Source organism: Crassostrea angulata, chromosome 1, assembly GCF_025612915.1.
Source record: "Crassostrea angulata isolate pt1a10 chromosome 1, ASM2561291v2, whole genome shotgun sequence".
NCBI lineage: Eukaryota > Metazoa > Mollusca > Bivalvia > Ostreida > Ostreidae > Magallana > Magallana angulata.
Genome location: NC_069111.1, coordinates 40,954,342 through 40,970,191, shown reverse-complemented (window position 1 = coordinate 40,970,191; position 15,850 = coordinate 40,954,342). Strand labels below are relative to the sequence as shown.

Below are 15,850 nucleotides of genomic sequence, written 5' to 3'. Positions count from 1 at the left end.
CCATTTTACCCATCATATCAACATGTACTCTTGTGCAAAGGACCCAAGCAAACACCAACAGTGAAAGGCCAAATCCACCTATGAGTTAGTAACACTCAAAGACTACGATAAAGGAATATTTAATACCGCTACAATCACCATTGGTTCCAACTCATACATCATGCTGGCGTATTTTTTGTTCAAGTACAACATATGCATCTTTTCATAGACACATTTACAACAAAGTTATATCGGACAAGATGGTTTCACATTATACAATTCAATTCATATATAACCAGTATAAAAAATGTTTAGAATTGAATCGCATTATGATTAACATCGTTAAAAAAAGATTAAATTAGTTATCACAAATGACAGTGGTTACATGCATGTACATGTAAGGTATTAGTGAACAAAACGTAGGGACGTAGGATCCGGGGGGAGGGGGGCCTGCTCCCCCATTATAGGTATTCTACGCTACACCCCCTCCCCCACCACGAATAAGGATTTTCAAGATTTTGGAAATTTAAAAAAAAAAATTTTTTTTGCTTTTCAAGATTTTTTTTTCAATGTGTTTCCCCCCTCCCCACAGTACAGATATAGCCTTTTTGAGAAATACTGTCTTTTTTGCAATTTGTTCTTTTATTTTTGAAGTCTTCATTTCTTTTGATCATATTACCGTTAATAATTTTCTCGCCAGCTTTTATCGACATAATCTGTCGATACAAGAACAAAATATTTTTATGACACGATATTTAACATTTCTATAATTTATGACCACGAGTTGATGATGCCCTTAGCATTAACATATTACGCTTTATTTTTATTTTAAGATGAATTGGCTGACACTACACTACAATTAAACTACATCGTTGAAATTCGTATTTTATGACGCATTTTTACTACAGTCATATTTCATTTTAATTTCTTAATATCGCAATATCTTTTTCAAATTTTGTTACAGTTATTTTATCACAAGTAATTTCAGTTAGAGTTTTTTTTATTGGAAAATAATTTGTAATTGTGATTTAAGGTGAATCTATCTCATTTGCTTTTGACAGAAAATTAAAAATATTGCATTTCAATATAAGCAATAAAATCATCATTAAATCTACCGAAACATACATGTCTGTTTAAGAGGGTCAAAATCAAATTAACAAAAAATGTCTTTCCATGAATATAAATTTGAATAGAATAAATGTATTTTTAATTTTTACATTTACACCAGATGTTTAAAATGATGCAATATTTCCAGAAAACCAGTAACCTCCCGTCATTTTAATTAATGAATCAATATCGTAGATTAGAGTTTAATAAAAACCTCAAAGGAAGTCTGTTATCACAATTTGTCAGTCTATAAAAAGATAAAAAGTACCTTGCAACAAGGTGGAAATAATAAATCAAATTCGAAGTTATTTTATCTTCTTGTTCATCCTTTTCTTGATGTGAACTTTAGCTCAGATGACCTTATGAAGAATAACTCTGAATTCTAAGTAGCTTAGGTATTTCCTTTTCAGAAAAGTGACCAATTGATTCGCTGAGCAGGAAGAGAAGGATGCAGATCGAGACGAAATTAGAAGGCGCAGAGAACTGATTGGAATTCAGATATATTATTTTGAATGAATGGTGTGTATATATTGCTTCGTTGAATTATTTATTTGTACCTGTATCGTACCATACACCCTTTAACCTTACGATTTCAATAGATAAATATATGTAGATATTAAATAATAACATGTATACCATAAATCAGTTATTTTAAGAATTCAAATAGTCTCTGTATGTATGTGCACTTCTTAAATTGAGTTAATCACTTTGTAGATTGAATATATCAATTGTAAATGTAGATTAACAAAAATTCCATAGAATATTTTTGAATGCGATTTATCACTGCAATAACTTTAACATCAGAATTGCAGTTTGTGATAACATATCAAAATGCATATATAATTTCTTTTAAGCAACAACATTATAGAATTTTAATATAGGCAATGCTTAAGATAAAAAGTCAATAAGCATAACTACAGCTAGATTATACTATTGTTATAATGTAGCTATATTAGTTATCACAATCAATGATAAAAAAGCGAACAATTTTCCTGTTCCTGTCCCATCGTGCTATTTGGAAAATCTTTTTATGGTTTTAAATTCCAAAAATAGAATTATTATTACGATCTATATGTTAAATGGTCAAGACCAGAAATACTGAATTTTTCTTATCACTAACATCAACTTTACATTAGAAATACCATAGATATCCATCCGTCGGTCGTAAGGTACATGTAATAAGTAATACTTATTTTATCTACCCAAAATTGTTTTATATATCACTGTTAAGAAGAAAAGGATTTATTTAGGATAGGGAAAAGAAATTAACTTTGCCGATACAAAAAGTACCATGTCTTATTTACTTGAAGTGAGATGCCTATGTTTCCGATCCATAATAGCCCAATATTCAACGAAACTAGATGCACAACAGGTATGTTTGGGCTTAATACTCAGTTCACAGAGACATAAATTTAATGTTTAAGGTTTAGATCAAATGGAAAAAAAAAATGGAAAAAATGAAAAAAAAAAAAATGGATTTTTGAGATGGTTCACGGTTTGTTATTGTCATTTTTTCATCAGTATTTAAATGTGGATGTGTCCTATTAAGTTAACTTTTACTGTTCTTGAAGAGTTACCTCCCTCCCGCTTTTATTCTATAAAAATCAGTTCTAAAAAATCTATTTGGTATAAAATTTATTTTCAATCGTTTTTCTGTTTCTAATGATTGAATACATCTTTTCAACAGCTGCTATATTATTGATATTCTCAATATTAACTTTTTCATTTACAAAAAAAATGTTTGTCCCCAAAAACCTAAATACAATCTTCATAAATTAATACTACTTAGATAATAACAACTTTGAAAATTTTTATTGTAAATCCTCTTCTACTTTAAACTGCTTCGAATTAATATCAGAGTATTTATTAATATGATGGACATATTTATGTTTAGAAAATTAGGTCATACATGTAGTATGGATCAGATACTTTAAATTAAAGATAAACTCACATTACTATTTCAGTTTATTTATATTTCACATTTCTTAGAATCGCACTTGCGTTATGTTTTTTGCAATTAAAGCAATTAAAACAAGAATACAAGATAGGCAAAACAATGTTAAATGATATGCTATTGCCCAATTAGCAGACTCTCTTTGTGACCACAACCAGACATTTTTCCAAGTTTTAGTTTGTTTCATAAATATGCATTATATAGAAACAAGCCTATAGATAAATCACTTTGAGAGTTGTATTGTAAATGAAGTCACGTATTTTATTAACAGCTAATCAAAACATTGTAAGCTAATTTATTGCTTTTTGTTCAGTTCCATTTTGAATTGATTGATTCATGTAAGACATCGATATTACTTATTTGCTCAATTAAAACACGTCTCTAAACAACCATTTGAGCAGTTAGTTACAAGTTACCAAAAAGAAGAGGTACTTTTCCATTTTTACGTGGGTGATATACTTAGGCATCTTGTTAAATGATTTCCAATTTTCAAACACTTACAATAGTTGCTTGTACTTGAAATACATCTTAACTATCTCTTTAATATATTTTAAAACCTGCCTGCTACAGATATTTGTTAAAAGCATGACGTCTTTTCCTTCTATTCATCTTTTAATATATTTTATCCAATATTACAACAAATATGTTTAAGTTCCAGAAAAAAGTTACTTTATATCTTGTTGATTAGTACCATCATGCGACACAACTACTGGTCTATAATTAGACTGTAACCAAATTTTGTATTACGATAGATACCAATGATTTTTAATTTATCTTCCTCCTCCCACACATCTTTTATATATATATAATTTTGAGATTCTTGGAAATAATATTATATGAAAGAAATATTATTATCAATAACCATTGGTTTGTAAAATAGTGTCATTACATAACAATATTCATGTACATCTGTGAATGAATACAAACACTGTAAATATGTTGACTTCGGTTTTTTAGTTTCATTAAAGTACATTAAAATCAAACTTTCTTGATGGGCACTGATCATTACTTATTTATGATCAGTTTGCTTGGCCTCGTTTTCTTTCATGTCCGGAAATTGCTTGATGATTTTGTCAAGCCCGCGAGTTGGAGACAACTCTAAAACATTAAATTACACAAGTGCTATTGCATATAAAAAAGTACTCGAATTGAAAAGTATGACAATCTTTTTATAGAAATATGAATCACACAAAATTTGAAGATCAAACAGACATAATTTCTCAAGCATTAAATTATAAAACTGCAAACTATTTTGACTTGATTTATTTACATTGCAAAAGGTTCAATACATACTTGTTTTTATCGCATTTAACAAATTACATGTGGTTGTAATCTTATCTTTTGTTTTGTTTCTTTATATGCAGAATGTTAAAAAAAACCCACAATAGTGTCTTCATTGTGTGGTTATATATCGTGGCTCACGATACGTAGCTATAGGAACTGAATGCATCGGAATGACAATATTTACAAGATGGTATTTTTTAAAGCATGTCAATCCAAGTCTTTTCAAACTGTGACCCCGAACCAATTATGGAACCCATGAGCAGTGCCAAGTTCAATGTAAGAATACACGAATAATCTTTTAAAACGCACTATGCTACATATTTTGATTTTGATAATGTATATATGCACGCATTTTGTACTCAGTATATACATGTAGATGCCAGTGTGTTCAAGCTGAAACTTCTAGACCATAAACGGGACCCTATATATCAATATAATTATGGTAAAACCTATCATGTTCTTCTTTTAAAAAGACTACAATACTGCAAGTTGTGTTATTATTATACAATCATACATTGATATATTGTACTTTATGTTATTTAGAACCTTGACATATGGACCAAAATTGGTTTTCAATGAAAATTAAAATAATCAATATTCACAAAAATTCAACCACATATTTAATCGGGCAACCATTGAACCATCTAGAGAGATGAAAAGCTTGTTGATATGTATTAAGAACCTTTTAATACTGCTTTGTAAAAAAAAAAGAAGGATGTTTACTGTTTGCAAAATTATAATTGAAGCATACTGTTGAATATACTTACAATAACTAAATTGTTCAGCCTGTAATTTCCAGAACGATATTAGTGTTATTTTGGAAGTGCATAGTTTATTCTCTTAAAGTATACTATGAAAAAACTTTAGTCTGAAGAAACATTTGGCTTCAGCTCACAAATACGTAGGCACCTATTCCTTAATTACAAAAGTTCATGTTGTTTGGACCTCCCCCCGGCCAAAAGAATTCCGATTTTGAAATTGAGGAACTGGGAGTTTACTCAGGTAAGCGTTATTATATATATAACACAGATCACCACGTGCACGAAGTGTAAAATTGAAATAAAAATATAATAACATTGAAAAGTCATAGTCTCTCTGCTGTGAATTTCCAAAGGAAATGTGTAGAAAATATGGATATATTTTAATATGCATTTAAATTATTGCACATAAAAGTACATAAATCTGATAAAAAATTCAATCTGCAAAATTGTAAAATAAAAGTGGCAACAATGTAAAAAGAATAATTCGTTGTCACATAGCTATTCATTTTATTACTATGAATAACAATATCTCGACAATTTGATTTAATAAGTTCCTTTATAGAAATTATTCCTGGATTTATAATAATATTACAGTGCGCATAGACAAGCGGTTTTGCATTCAAAACGCCGTTTTCTCTTTTCAATGTGGAAGTACACAATTGAAAGATATGCATGTTCCTTTGTTTTATAAGTTATTTCACACATATTTTACCCGAAAAAAAACCATGTAATGCATAACTGTTAAACAAAATTGTGTGCATAAAATCAAAGTCAAATGAACCTTTTGTTGCAACTTTGTTTAGCAACAGAAAACTACTCTGAATGAAAATCCACAAGACTATTCATTAACTACATGTTAAAAGCATTTGTAAATGACTTCACAGACGAGACAAACAAAAAACACAAATAAAATATTTTTATTCCTCTTTATTGTTCAACATGTCAAGGTCTGGAAATTAGACCAGCATGCATACGTTATGTAAATTATTTTTAATTATCATCTGAAGCCGCCAATTTTGACAATTTTTTGGTTTTCCATTTCCTGAACTGCACAAAGCCAGCAGCCCACCCATACAAAATATTTAATACTTTTAAGCACTCCTTGATTTTATTTGTGCGTGACGAACTATCATTCACTGTTAAGTATGCTCTCTTGTTTTTATTATATAATTAATATTATTTATTTTCAAAATAAGGTAAGTGCGGTGCCAGTAAATTTTAAAAGGGTGTCTTCTAACCGTGCGTCTCTTGTGTATTATTAAAAACAATGTAACAATCAGATATGCATTATGGATTATACCACCAGAGCTATTGCTGTCTTTAACATTAAGTTCACTGAGAGACGTTGTTTGGAGCTTTCATTTAAAAAGGAAATTGTTATGATATGTAAATGATGTTTCAAGGTCTTAAATATTATGAGGAGAGCAAATGCACTTTTAGAAATTAACAACTGATAATAAGCATAAGAAAGAGCAAAAGGTATGCTATTGTAAATTTTATCAATAAATGATCAATCCAGATATTATTTACCTATCGTTGCCCAATTTCCATAAAAAGCATTAAAACATTGCTTTTACTTGATACATTTATTCTTGCTATCGATTCAAGTGAGTTAAGCATTAGTCTGATATAACTGTAATATCAGACTATTAGAATACTCATGGTACTGGCATCCTTCGAAATGACCTCAGGTGAAACAACAAATAAATTGAATAAAATTAAAAGGCAATGTTTAAAAATACAATATATGCCAAGTTCACTGCTCTTTAAAAATATATCACTTTTCGACCATTATATAACTTAAACGAATACTGTATTCTGGCAACTAGTACATCGAATACCTAGGAAAATATTTGGGTTTTTTATTCAATAACTGTTTATACCAAAGACTAAAACATTTTTATTCTCGTTACCTTATTTTGTTTAAAAGGTGATATATTATACCATTTATTATAGCTATTTAATTGAAATAAGTTCAAATCATCATTTAAACTTGTTGGTAATGTAATATTCAGAGAGAAATTAAGTATATTAATCACTGTTATATGATAAATATATTTCAAAACGATTCAATGCATTCTTCTACGTTGATATTTAATGCTGACAATTTATCATGCCAACAATTAGTTGACATTTTAGATGAGTAAAGTAATGTTGTATCATATGAAATGCTGTCATCTTACATAATAAAAAACTGGCTCAATGGTGGCTTGACACCAACGTCTGCCATCAAGAATAAAAGAGGAGACCGTTTACACTAATGTCGAGTTCAGATTTTCATGACAAACATTTATGTGTTAACCGCAAGGAAAGGTGAGATTTTCTAGATTTTCAGCTATTAATGTTATCTCAGCAAACCGGTGTTTATAATTCCGTTTTCTTTTGAAGTGGTTTAGAAGTATAAATACTTAAAACAAAGATCGAATAAATAAGGGAAAGTTTTTAAATCGTTTAAACTCCCACGTCAAATAGAGAAGTTTTGAAAGACATATAGTAACATTAATTATTTTTGGGTTGGTTGGAGGAGGAGGAAGTGTTTGGGGAGGTCTTCTTACATTCTGAAATAAAATGTCCTCGGTAAAAGCTGTGTGATCCTCCCGTTGTCAAATATTATTTGTTGATTGTTTCTCTCTCATTAATTATTAATTACAAGAAATGTATGAAAATATAAATTTTTATTAAAAAAATGTAGTTTTTACAGTGCTTTCTTACAATATTTTTGTATAATTGCATATCATAGGAGAGTTCATTTTTTAGTCTTGACAGAAAATACAAGCATAATGAAGATGAAAATTTGAAATGATGATGATATTTGCAAATAAAAGAAAAACCAGAAATAGTAATGACGGAGGGAAATTAAACTGGCGACAATGAGACAGAGATTGTGTATACAAATCAAGGGGTAGGGAGCACTTCCATACTGTGACATACTTCCCAACGAAATAAACAATAAAATCAAGTATGATTAAGAGTTGTCTTTCCAACAATTGTAACCTAACAGCGTAGCGCAATAGGGTAGAGCATAAATTACGAATCTGCAAGTCATTAGTTTGAATCCTAATAGGGCTTTTATATTTTTTACCTTTCCAAAACATTTGTATACATATCTTTTGGTCAAATATTGTAAAATTTGAAAATTCTAAATTGGTGAGAGTATTTTGATTAATATGAAGTATTTATCTACGGTAATATCGACAGGTGCCCCATACCATCTTAATGTTGAATAACAGACCTGAAAAAAAATCATTCAAATTAATAGTAAATTATTTAATAATGCTAAATATGATGATAAATAAACTGTACATATGTCATACAACCGAACAATTTGCAGTTTCGGGATAAAAAACGAACTTCTTAAAAATTCAGTTTAGTAAGTAACACCAAAATCCCCTGCAGGATTCGAACTCGGATGTTCGAATCACAAGCCCGACACTTTATCAACTTATGAAGTAAGTTACGTGTTGCCGTCGATAAAATCCTTTTAATGAAACGAAATGCTTTTACGATCAGAGTTCAGCGATTTTGAGATAATGTGTTATTCCACCTTAAATAAATCATAATAATATTGATATCATCTATTTACCAAAATGGTGGAATTTAGAGACAGCAAAATTTACCTTCATAGGAAGTTGTATAAGATGCACTTAATGCAATATCTTTTGGGCTCAAAAAATCATTATATCACAAGTGTACATTTTATATGCAATGCCAACAGTTTTTTAATGGAAGACTAGTCCTTTTCTGTTGTAGTTTGGCAAAAAAATTACTGAAAGTGTACAACGAATAAACTCTTATCATTTAACTGTTTTATCTTTTGCAATTGATAGTTTGATATCAAGTTTAACCGTAAAGTGGTTATGCTTGCTATTATTACATACTTTGTCATTAAAAGTAAAAATTTACTTATAAATATTTACTTCTTCTAAGTATGATACCCTTTGTTTCTGCAAAGAAACTGACAGGACTGAAATCTACACGATCCAATTCTAACAAGTTTATCGATCGGTTGAAACCTTAAGCAACTAAAGAAAACTCACGGAATGCACGAAATAATGATGATGTTGTCAGACTCGAATTCCCATTTAAGATGATTTGGCTATTTCTTATATTCAACTTGCTTATGTTCATTATCAATAGTTTAGTTACATTTACCTACTTTTTACGGATCAGATCTTTAATTTGTTAAAAGAATTCAAAGATGTGAATATAAACAATAATATGTTTTCTTTGATGATTCATGCGGGTTATCCTTTAAAAAACTCATAGTAAACGGTCAAACATGTTTTACTTGAAATACATTCATTGTGAAATCAATGACATCAAAAACGTTTGATAATAAATGTTACATAACACATATACTTTATTAAAATGGTCCATTTTTTACTTATCTAAAACAATTTCATTCCTCTTTTACAATTATTACAAAATTAACATTATCAAAAACATTTATGATATCCCTTCTTTCTTTGTCACTCAAAAAATCAGTTTTTAAAAAGGTATCAGCAAGTTCAATATATGCTTTGTATTTTTTTCCGTTCAATTTAAGGCGATATTAATTTATTATTCACTTTTAAGCAATCAAATCTTTCTAGCTCTTTGATAAAACTAAAATACGAATCAGATTTTAATTTACATTCTTTAATAGAAAAAAGAAACAGCGCGAAAAGACATGCGGAAAGTATTAAAGGAACGTGTCAAGAAAATATCTCACAACGATAGGTGTACCTGTCAATTGTATGCACGCTGAATTTAAACAGTTTTATTTAAAATGTATAAGGCCCTTAGATTCTTATTCATATAATAGAGGAAGTTAATATATATCTCATAAAAAATGTTTTACTGTGATAGGCAATGACTGAATGGCTACACGGCAATTATCAGTTACAACATAAACTCATTAGATAAATTACGGTCAACAATGATCTGTATGTTGTTAACAACATTGTTTTCATGGATATGAAAAATGAGTGATGCTCTTTATGTCTTTTATAGAGCTTGATCAGTCAAGCCACTGCAAAAAAAAGTGTCACACGGACATTTGGATGAAAGGATTTAACAATACATGTATAGTGTATTAAATATAATACTTATCACAATATCTTTCATTAAAATTTTAGCAAAAATTGAACAAACAACAAAACAAAACAATATTCACTGCAAAATAGGTTGGATTTCAAGATTTATTACAGCAATGCTAAGATCCTTACATCAAACACGTATTGTGTTTCCCGCACAAATATAAAAACGAAAGTTTGCAAGGATAATGAAGGATGTTGATATTGCACAAAACTTATTTAATGTCAACATAACTTCTGGATTTCCTTTCTACGCGAGTGAAACAGAAGAGTTTCTGGCAATATTGTTTTTCTCACTGGACCTATACTGCACCTGCAAATAAAAAAGTTATGATTTATATTAAATAGTCATAAATGCCCAAGATAATAAGAAAACGACATCGTATAAACTTTAAAAAACACTTATGTTCAATTTCCAATCGACAGACACTTGAATTTTCCAGACAATTTAACAGAAAATCGTGTAACAAACCTTTGATGCAAAAAGTCTTGTAAAAGTGATTCGTCGAAATGGATGTAGAAGGTCCATCTTGGTTTTCCTTTTTCACTCATGATGTCTCTGGTGTGGTTTGTCGTCATAGTATTTTATACAAATTCCAACATGGCCTAGAGTAGTGGAAAGAAGACCAAATGATAAACTACTAGGTTTTAGACGTACATTAAGACGATAAATGATAGAGCACGACAAAAAATACTTTAACTAATGAAATGCTAGTACCTTATGCTACAGTTGCTCTCATTCTCCACCAAGATTTTACTCTACGCAGTGGCGAAAAAGTTTGTACTGCAGCTGGGACTTGCCGATTGGGTGGAAATGACACTGTTTTAAGAACTTTGGATTTCTTTGGTCGGGAATAATCTTTGAACGATGCAAAAATCCTATCCCATATGAATACACGGAGATCTTGTTTATAATAGTCGCAAGGAGTTGAAAATCTAATCATGTCTGGAACCTCAGTACCATCAAGTCGAATGGGTATTATTTTTCTAGTTTTGGCACCTGTAAATGTTTTATATCATGGATTAGAATAAAATTTAATTAGAATATTAATGTTCAAAATTTATGGCAATTTGCAATTCCTTCTTGTCTTATATAAACATTTATGTACTTACTTGGCGACATGGAATGGGCAATTCGAAGTTGAAAATGAAACAAATCACTCTCCATGGATTCCGCCGAAATTACAACTAAAACTTTCTTACATCTGCAATTGAAACAAATACTCACGATGAATCAAATCATTTTCTAAATACAATTATGCAGATAAATTTGGGAATTGAAAAAGAAAAAGTTATATATAATTCTTACCTTTTCTCGATATTTTCAGCCGTGGCTACAGCTTCAAAGGGTTCGTTGTTATCAGACCATGGCACGTAGAGTCTGAGGTTGTAGGGAGGGGAGGTCAGCACTTGGGTCATAAGACTGACAAACTCCTGGTCCTGACCATGGGGATTGTAAATCACAAAAGCGTCGTAATCAAAATTGTTCATCCTGACATAAAAAAAGTATTTTTCAATTAAAAGATCTTAAAATTCATTTTAAATCCATCTGCAAGTTTACAATACATATCCTTTTGATGATAAACATTAAATCTTACCTGTGCAACAATATATTCCTATGTTAAATATTAGAAAATAAAATCCAATATATTTACACCTCCAATGATGATAAGCTTATGACTCGATTCTTCACTTGATTCCTATTTATATTCAGTTGCGTAAAGGTCGAACGTCATAGTACAGAGAAATACTGAAGGCATGCAAAGAAGGCCAATAGGGTTAAAGTTGATGACTAGCCAATAAGATACAAGTTTAACAGAATACTTTATTGACATTGCGGTTTTGCGGTTTTGATAGTGTTTTTAAGTAGATGTTTTATGAATATAAAAAAGCTGTTTTGTATATTCATCAAAATATGTTAGTACAAGCATGATTACTATCAGAGAAGGTCATGGGTTATTTTATTTATTGTTATCCTGATTCTCAAATCAAGATCAATAAATTACCAAAACGTACAATGCGGGTAGTCATTTCAGCCAGAACAAAGGTTACCAATCATCCAATCATGTTCAAAATTTTGATAATCCATACAAGTACGCCTATGTTTGATCTAATCTATTCATTATATATGATAAAGAATTAGATCTGATAATTCGAAGGTATATAAATTTTATAAGTGAAATTCGCTGTAATAATATTTGAAAATTAGAGCACTGGAACCTTTACTTGGATATTTTTGCTTTCTATGATAGAAAGATTCACTTGATTTGATTTTGATTTTTTTTAATAAAGTTTGCTATTTTATTGTATAAAATGACGCAAAAGAAAGCATTTCCGCGCACATACAAGGGGAGTGTTATTTCAAAATTTTATCTTTAGAAAAAAAGGAAATAAAATGTGTAATTTGGAAATGATAAAAGATGTTATTCATTTTGAAATACCGGTAATCAACTCAAAACACCGGCACAAATGTTACACTGTCATATGTTTCCAAGTCAAATATATTATCTAGGTCACCGCGGTTCATGTACATTATATATCTATGGTGAAAAATATGAAGTATTTAATCGTCACTTTATCTGCTTTCCTGAAATAAAACGTGGACGACTGAAATATACATTTTCTACATGTAGTAAAAGGTAATAAGTTTTTATGATGCTTAGCATATAAATTGTAATTTAATAAACCTGTGCGTCAAGGCGCTAAACCTTGAATGTGTTTATGGTTATGTTAGCTGTCAATCAACGGGAGTCGACTTACATAAGCCGTTCTAGAAGACTGGATCGTGCGTCACTAGCGGACCAATTTAGTCTATAGAGCGTAAATATATTTACTTGTATTGGCCAGTGCTCGCCAATAAATGGATCACAAATTGTCTGTTTTAGTCAAGATACTTATTATGTTAAGATATTTTCTCTATTTCTAGTTTCTGGAGCATGCCTATTAGAAATAAATTTGCTTCTTTACACTGACAAATGATGCAAAAAAGCTCAAAACAATTCCATAACGACCAACCAAAGTAGGCTTTTTTTTTAATCAAATCATTTTGTCAATCTTGATATATGTAAAATAAAAGTACAAGTGTTCCGAGCAACATCAACCATGATTTAAAAAAACGATGAATGAACTTTACTCTCATTGGGATGCAATTCTCATATAATCATTTTCAAACCTATCTTTTTTTATATCTCAGAATGCAATTCATTGATTAAATGAATATTTATGACCGCAAAGATCTTTTATATCAGTTTGCTGGAAACTAACTAGGTTGGCATTGGACGATTCTTAGACAATTCATAGGAAATTAACATAAATTGACATTTGATTAAATAACAAATGTAAAATGTTGAAAAACACATCTTTTTTGAAATTTTTACATCTCTTAATGCAAAGGTCAATTCTTTTGTTTTGCATTTGAACTATCATTTGTTTTTTTTATAGTTATGACGTAACATATTTGAATTTTCCACACGATCACAAAAGTGCATGTTTTAAATGCAGATTGATGTCTTGTTTTCTAAATACTCAATATGTGTTATATTTAAGAAATATACAAGAACAAGTGAATTCTATTCATGCTATTACATTTGTGTGTTTTTTAAAAATAGTTTCAAACTAATTATTGTTGCTTTTCTCCGTAAGAATGGTTCCATTACGCGTGTCAGTTTACTACACCTCGTAAAGTATGCCTTTCACCTGACAAGAGTTGCATTAAATGACGTGATAAATCAAATCAATACTTTCTTCATTTATCAATAACAAATGAAAGAAGTGAGACCTAATCAAAGGGTCGGGATAATTAGCACAAATATTTACATTAATCACTGATTATCAACCAGATACTGTCACTCAAGAAACAGAGTTACACAGAGAAAGGCCCAGCATGGTACAGATGATGCAGACGAATTAACGTGCAAATTCCATGTATAGTATTTACCTTGTTATTGGAAAACTTGCAAATAGTGGCCTATGTAACCTCTATTATCTAAAAAAATATTATTTGCATAAAACATTGGAGTCAATCGATTGGGAGAGAGTTTGAATAATTCTTATTTTATATTTCAGAGAAATCTAAGCTATTGTTATACTGTCATGTTAAATACTGAAATCTGATTGGTTAAGACGCAGTTAATAATATTTACTATTACCCTCAGCGTTAGCAATGCACTTGGCAACGGGTAACATTAAAAAATGTTACATGCGCAAAAATTATGCGCGTACGGTTCGCTGTAGAATTCACGTTATTCCTATATAAAAGCAGTAAAATTTTCTTAAAAATTTTTAAAAAAGACATTCAGTATAACAAAATAAATAGTGCCTGTTTGGGAGGATAACAGTTGAAATTGACATCCCTCGAAAACCATTGTCAACCTCCGCTTCGCGTCGGTTGACAATGGTTTTCTCGGGGTGTCAATTTCAACTGTTACCCTCCCAAACAGGCACTATTTATATAATATTACATAGAAGATAGGTTGTATGCATTTACAACTCAATGATCAAATTTGATATGAAATTAGATATTGAATTATTATATCATATTAAATAAAGTGAGCATTCTAAAATCAAATTCAAAGGTTAGAATAACAAAGCAGCAGTTTATCATATTTTTATATTGTTTTCTTGGGGTATTTCAGTATGAGGATTACGTTTCTAATCGGTAGAAACTGCAGTGGCTTTTTATTTTTTTATTATTATTATTATTATTTTTTTTTACATTTAACGAGAATTGTTACATCGTAGACCCCGAGTATTCTGATATATGAAAGGCAGTGACACAAAAAAACTTGAACAACTTTGACATTTAAAACTTTTCATTTTATAATAGATAGAGATTTAATCATTTTTTTGAAATTTATGTCTAGGAGCATACGTGTCTTACATCTACAATACAGTACAGTTCTTAAAGGACACACTGGATTTTAACATACATCTCGACAGCTATGGAGACAAAATGACTGAAATTTTTATTCATAAATGTGGCTTTTGTGGTGGGTAATAAATTTAACCATTGGAATTTTGAAATTTCCTGTCATTCATTTCAAGGTCGAATCCAACGAAAGTAAAGCTAGAATAATATTTGATTAATCTTTCTTGTGTTTGTTCAAACATTGCATAACCTTTTGATAATTATATTTATTTTTCCATTTAAAAAATGAATTTGAAGTTGGTGACGTCTTTCAAAAAACTAATTGATTTGCATGCAGCCATCGGAGAAAAAAATTCTCCTGATAAATATGAATATCAAAAATCTGAATTATATTTTTCATAATCTTATAAAGAAAAATCAAAAGAATGTAAAAAGTTTCTAAATGAATATTTAAAGGAGAATTTGATGTAGGAAATAAAATTTTCCTGCTGGATTTAAAGGTCCAATCAAAAATTGTGGTCACATGGGAAGTCATTAAATTTCAGATAAAAAATCCAGATATCTTTCTTTTTTTTTTTGAAATTTACGTTTGCATCTTTGTATATTATATAGGATATAAACATATTCACCTAACAGCTAACACCAAAAACAAAAGTTGATATAAACGTTTTAAAAAATGGCATATGAGATTTGTATCATGTGCGGATCAAGAAAATTTTGTAAAAAGGGGCTGGGGTGGGGATCCGAGGAATAGTTTTATTTGCCAGTTGGGAGATGGCTAGGGGGTCCAAGGGAAGAATATTTATCTTGATAATTTAACAAG

At 29.8% G+C, this 15,850-nt stretch overlaps 1 protein-coding gene across 1 annotated transcript; it reads right to left on the bottom strand.

Annotated features, from left to right (window-relative positions):
• Positions 1-10,243: 10,243 nt before the first annotated feature.
• LOC128188009 (myeloid differentiation primary response protein MyD88-like) lies at positions 10,244-11,867 on the bottom strand. Its single transcript, XM_052858771.1, has 6 exons — positions 11,759-11,867; positions 11,470-11,652; positions 11,274-11,365; positions 10,879-11,160; positions 10,633-10,766; positions 10,244-10,473 (listed from the first exon to the last, which is right to left on the bottom strand). Exons 2-4 carry the CDS (start codon positions 11,649-11,651, stop codon positions 10,880-10,882), a joined length of 555 nt encoding a protein of 184 aa, XP_052714731.1. The 5' UTR covers position 11,652; positions 11,759-11,867; the 3' UTR covers positions 10,244-10,473; positions 10,633-10,766; position 10,879.
• Between the last annotated feature and the right edge of the window lie 3,983 nt (positions 11,868-15,850).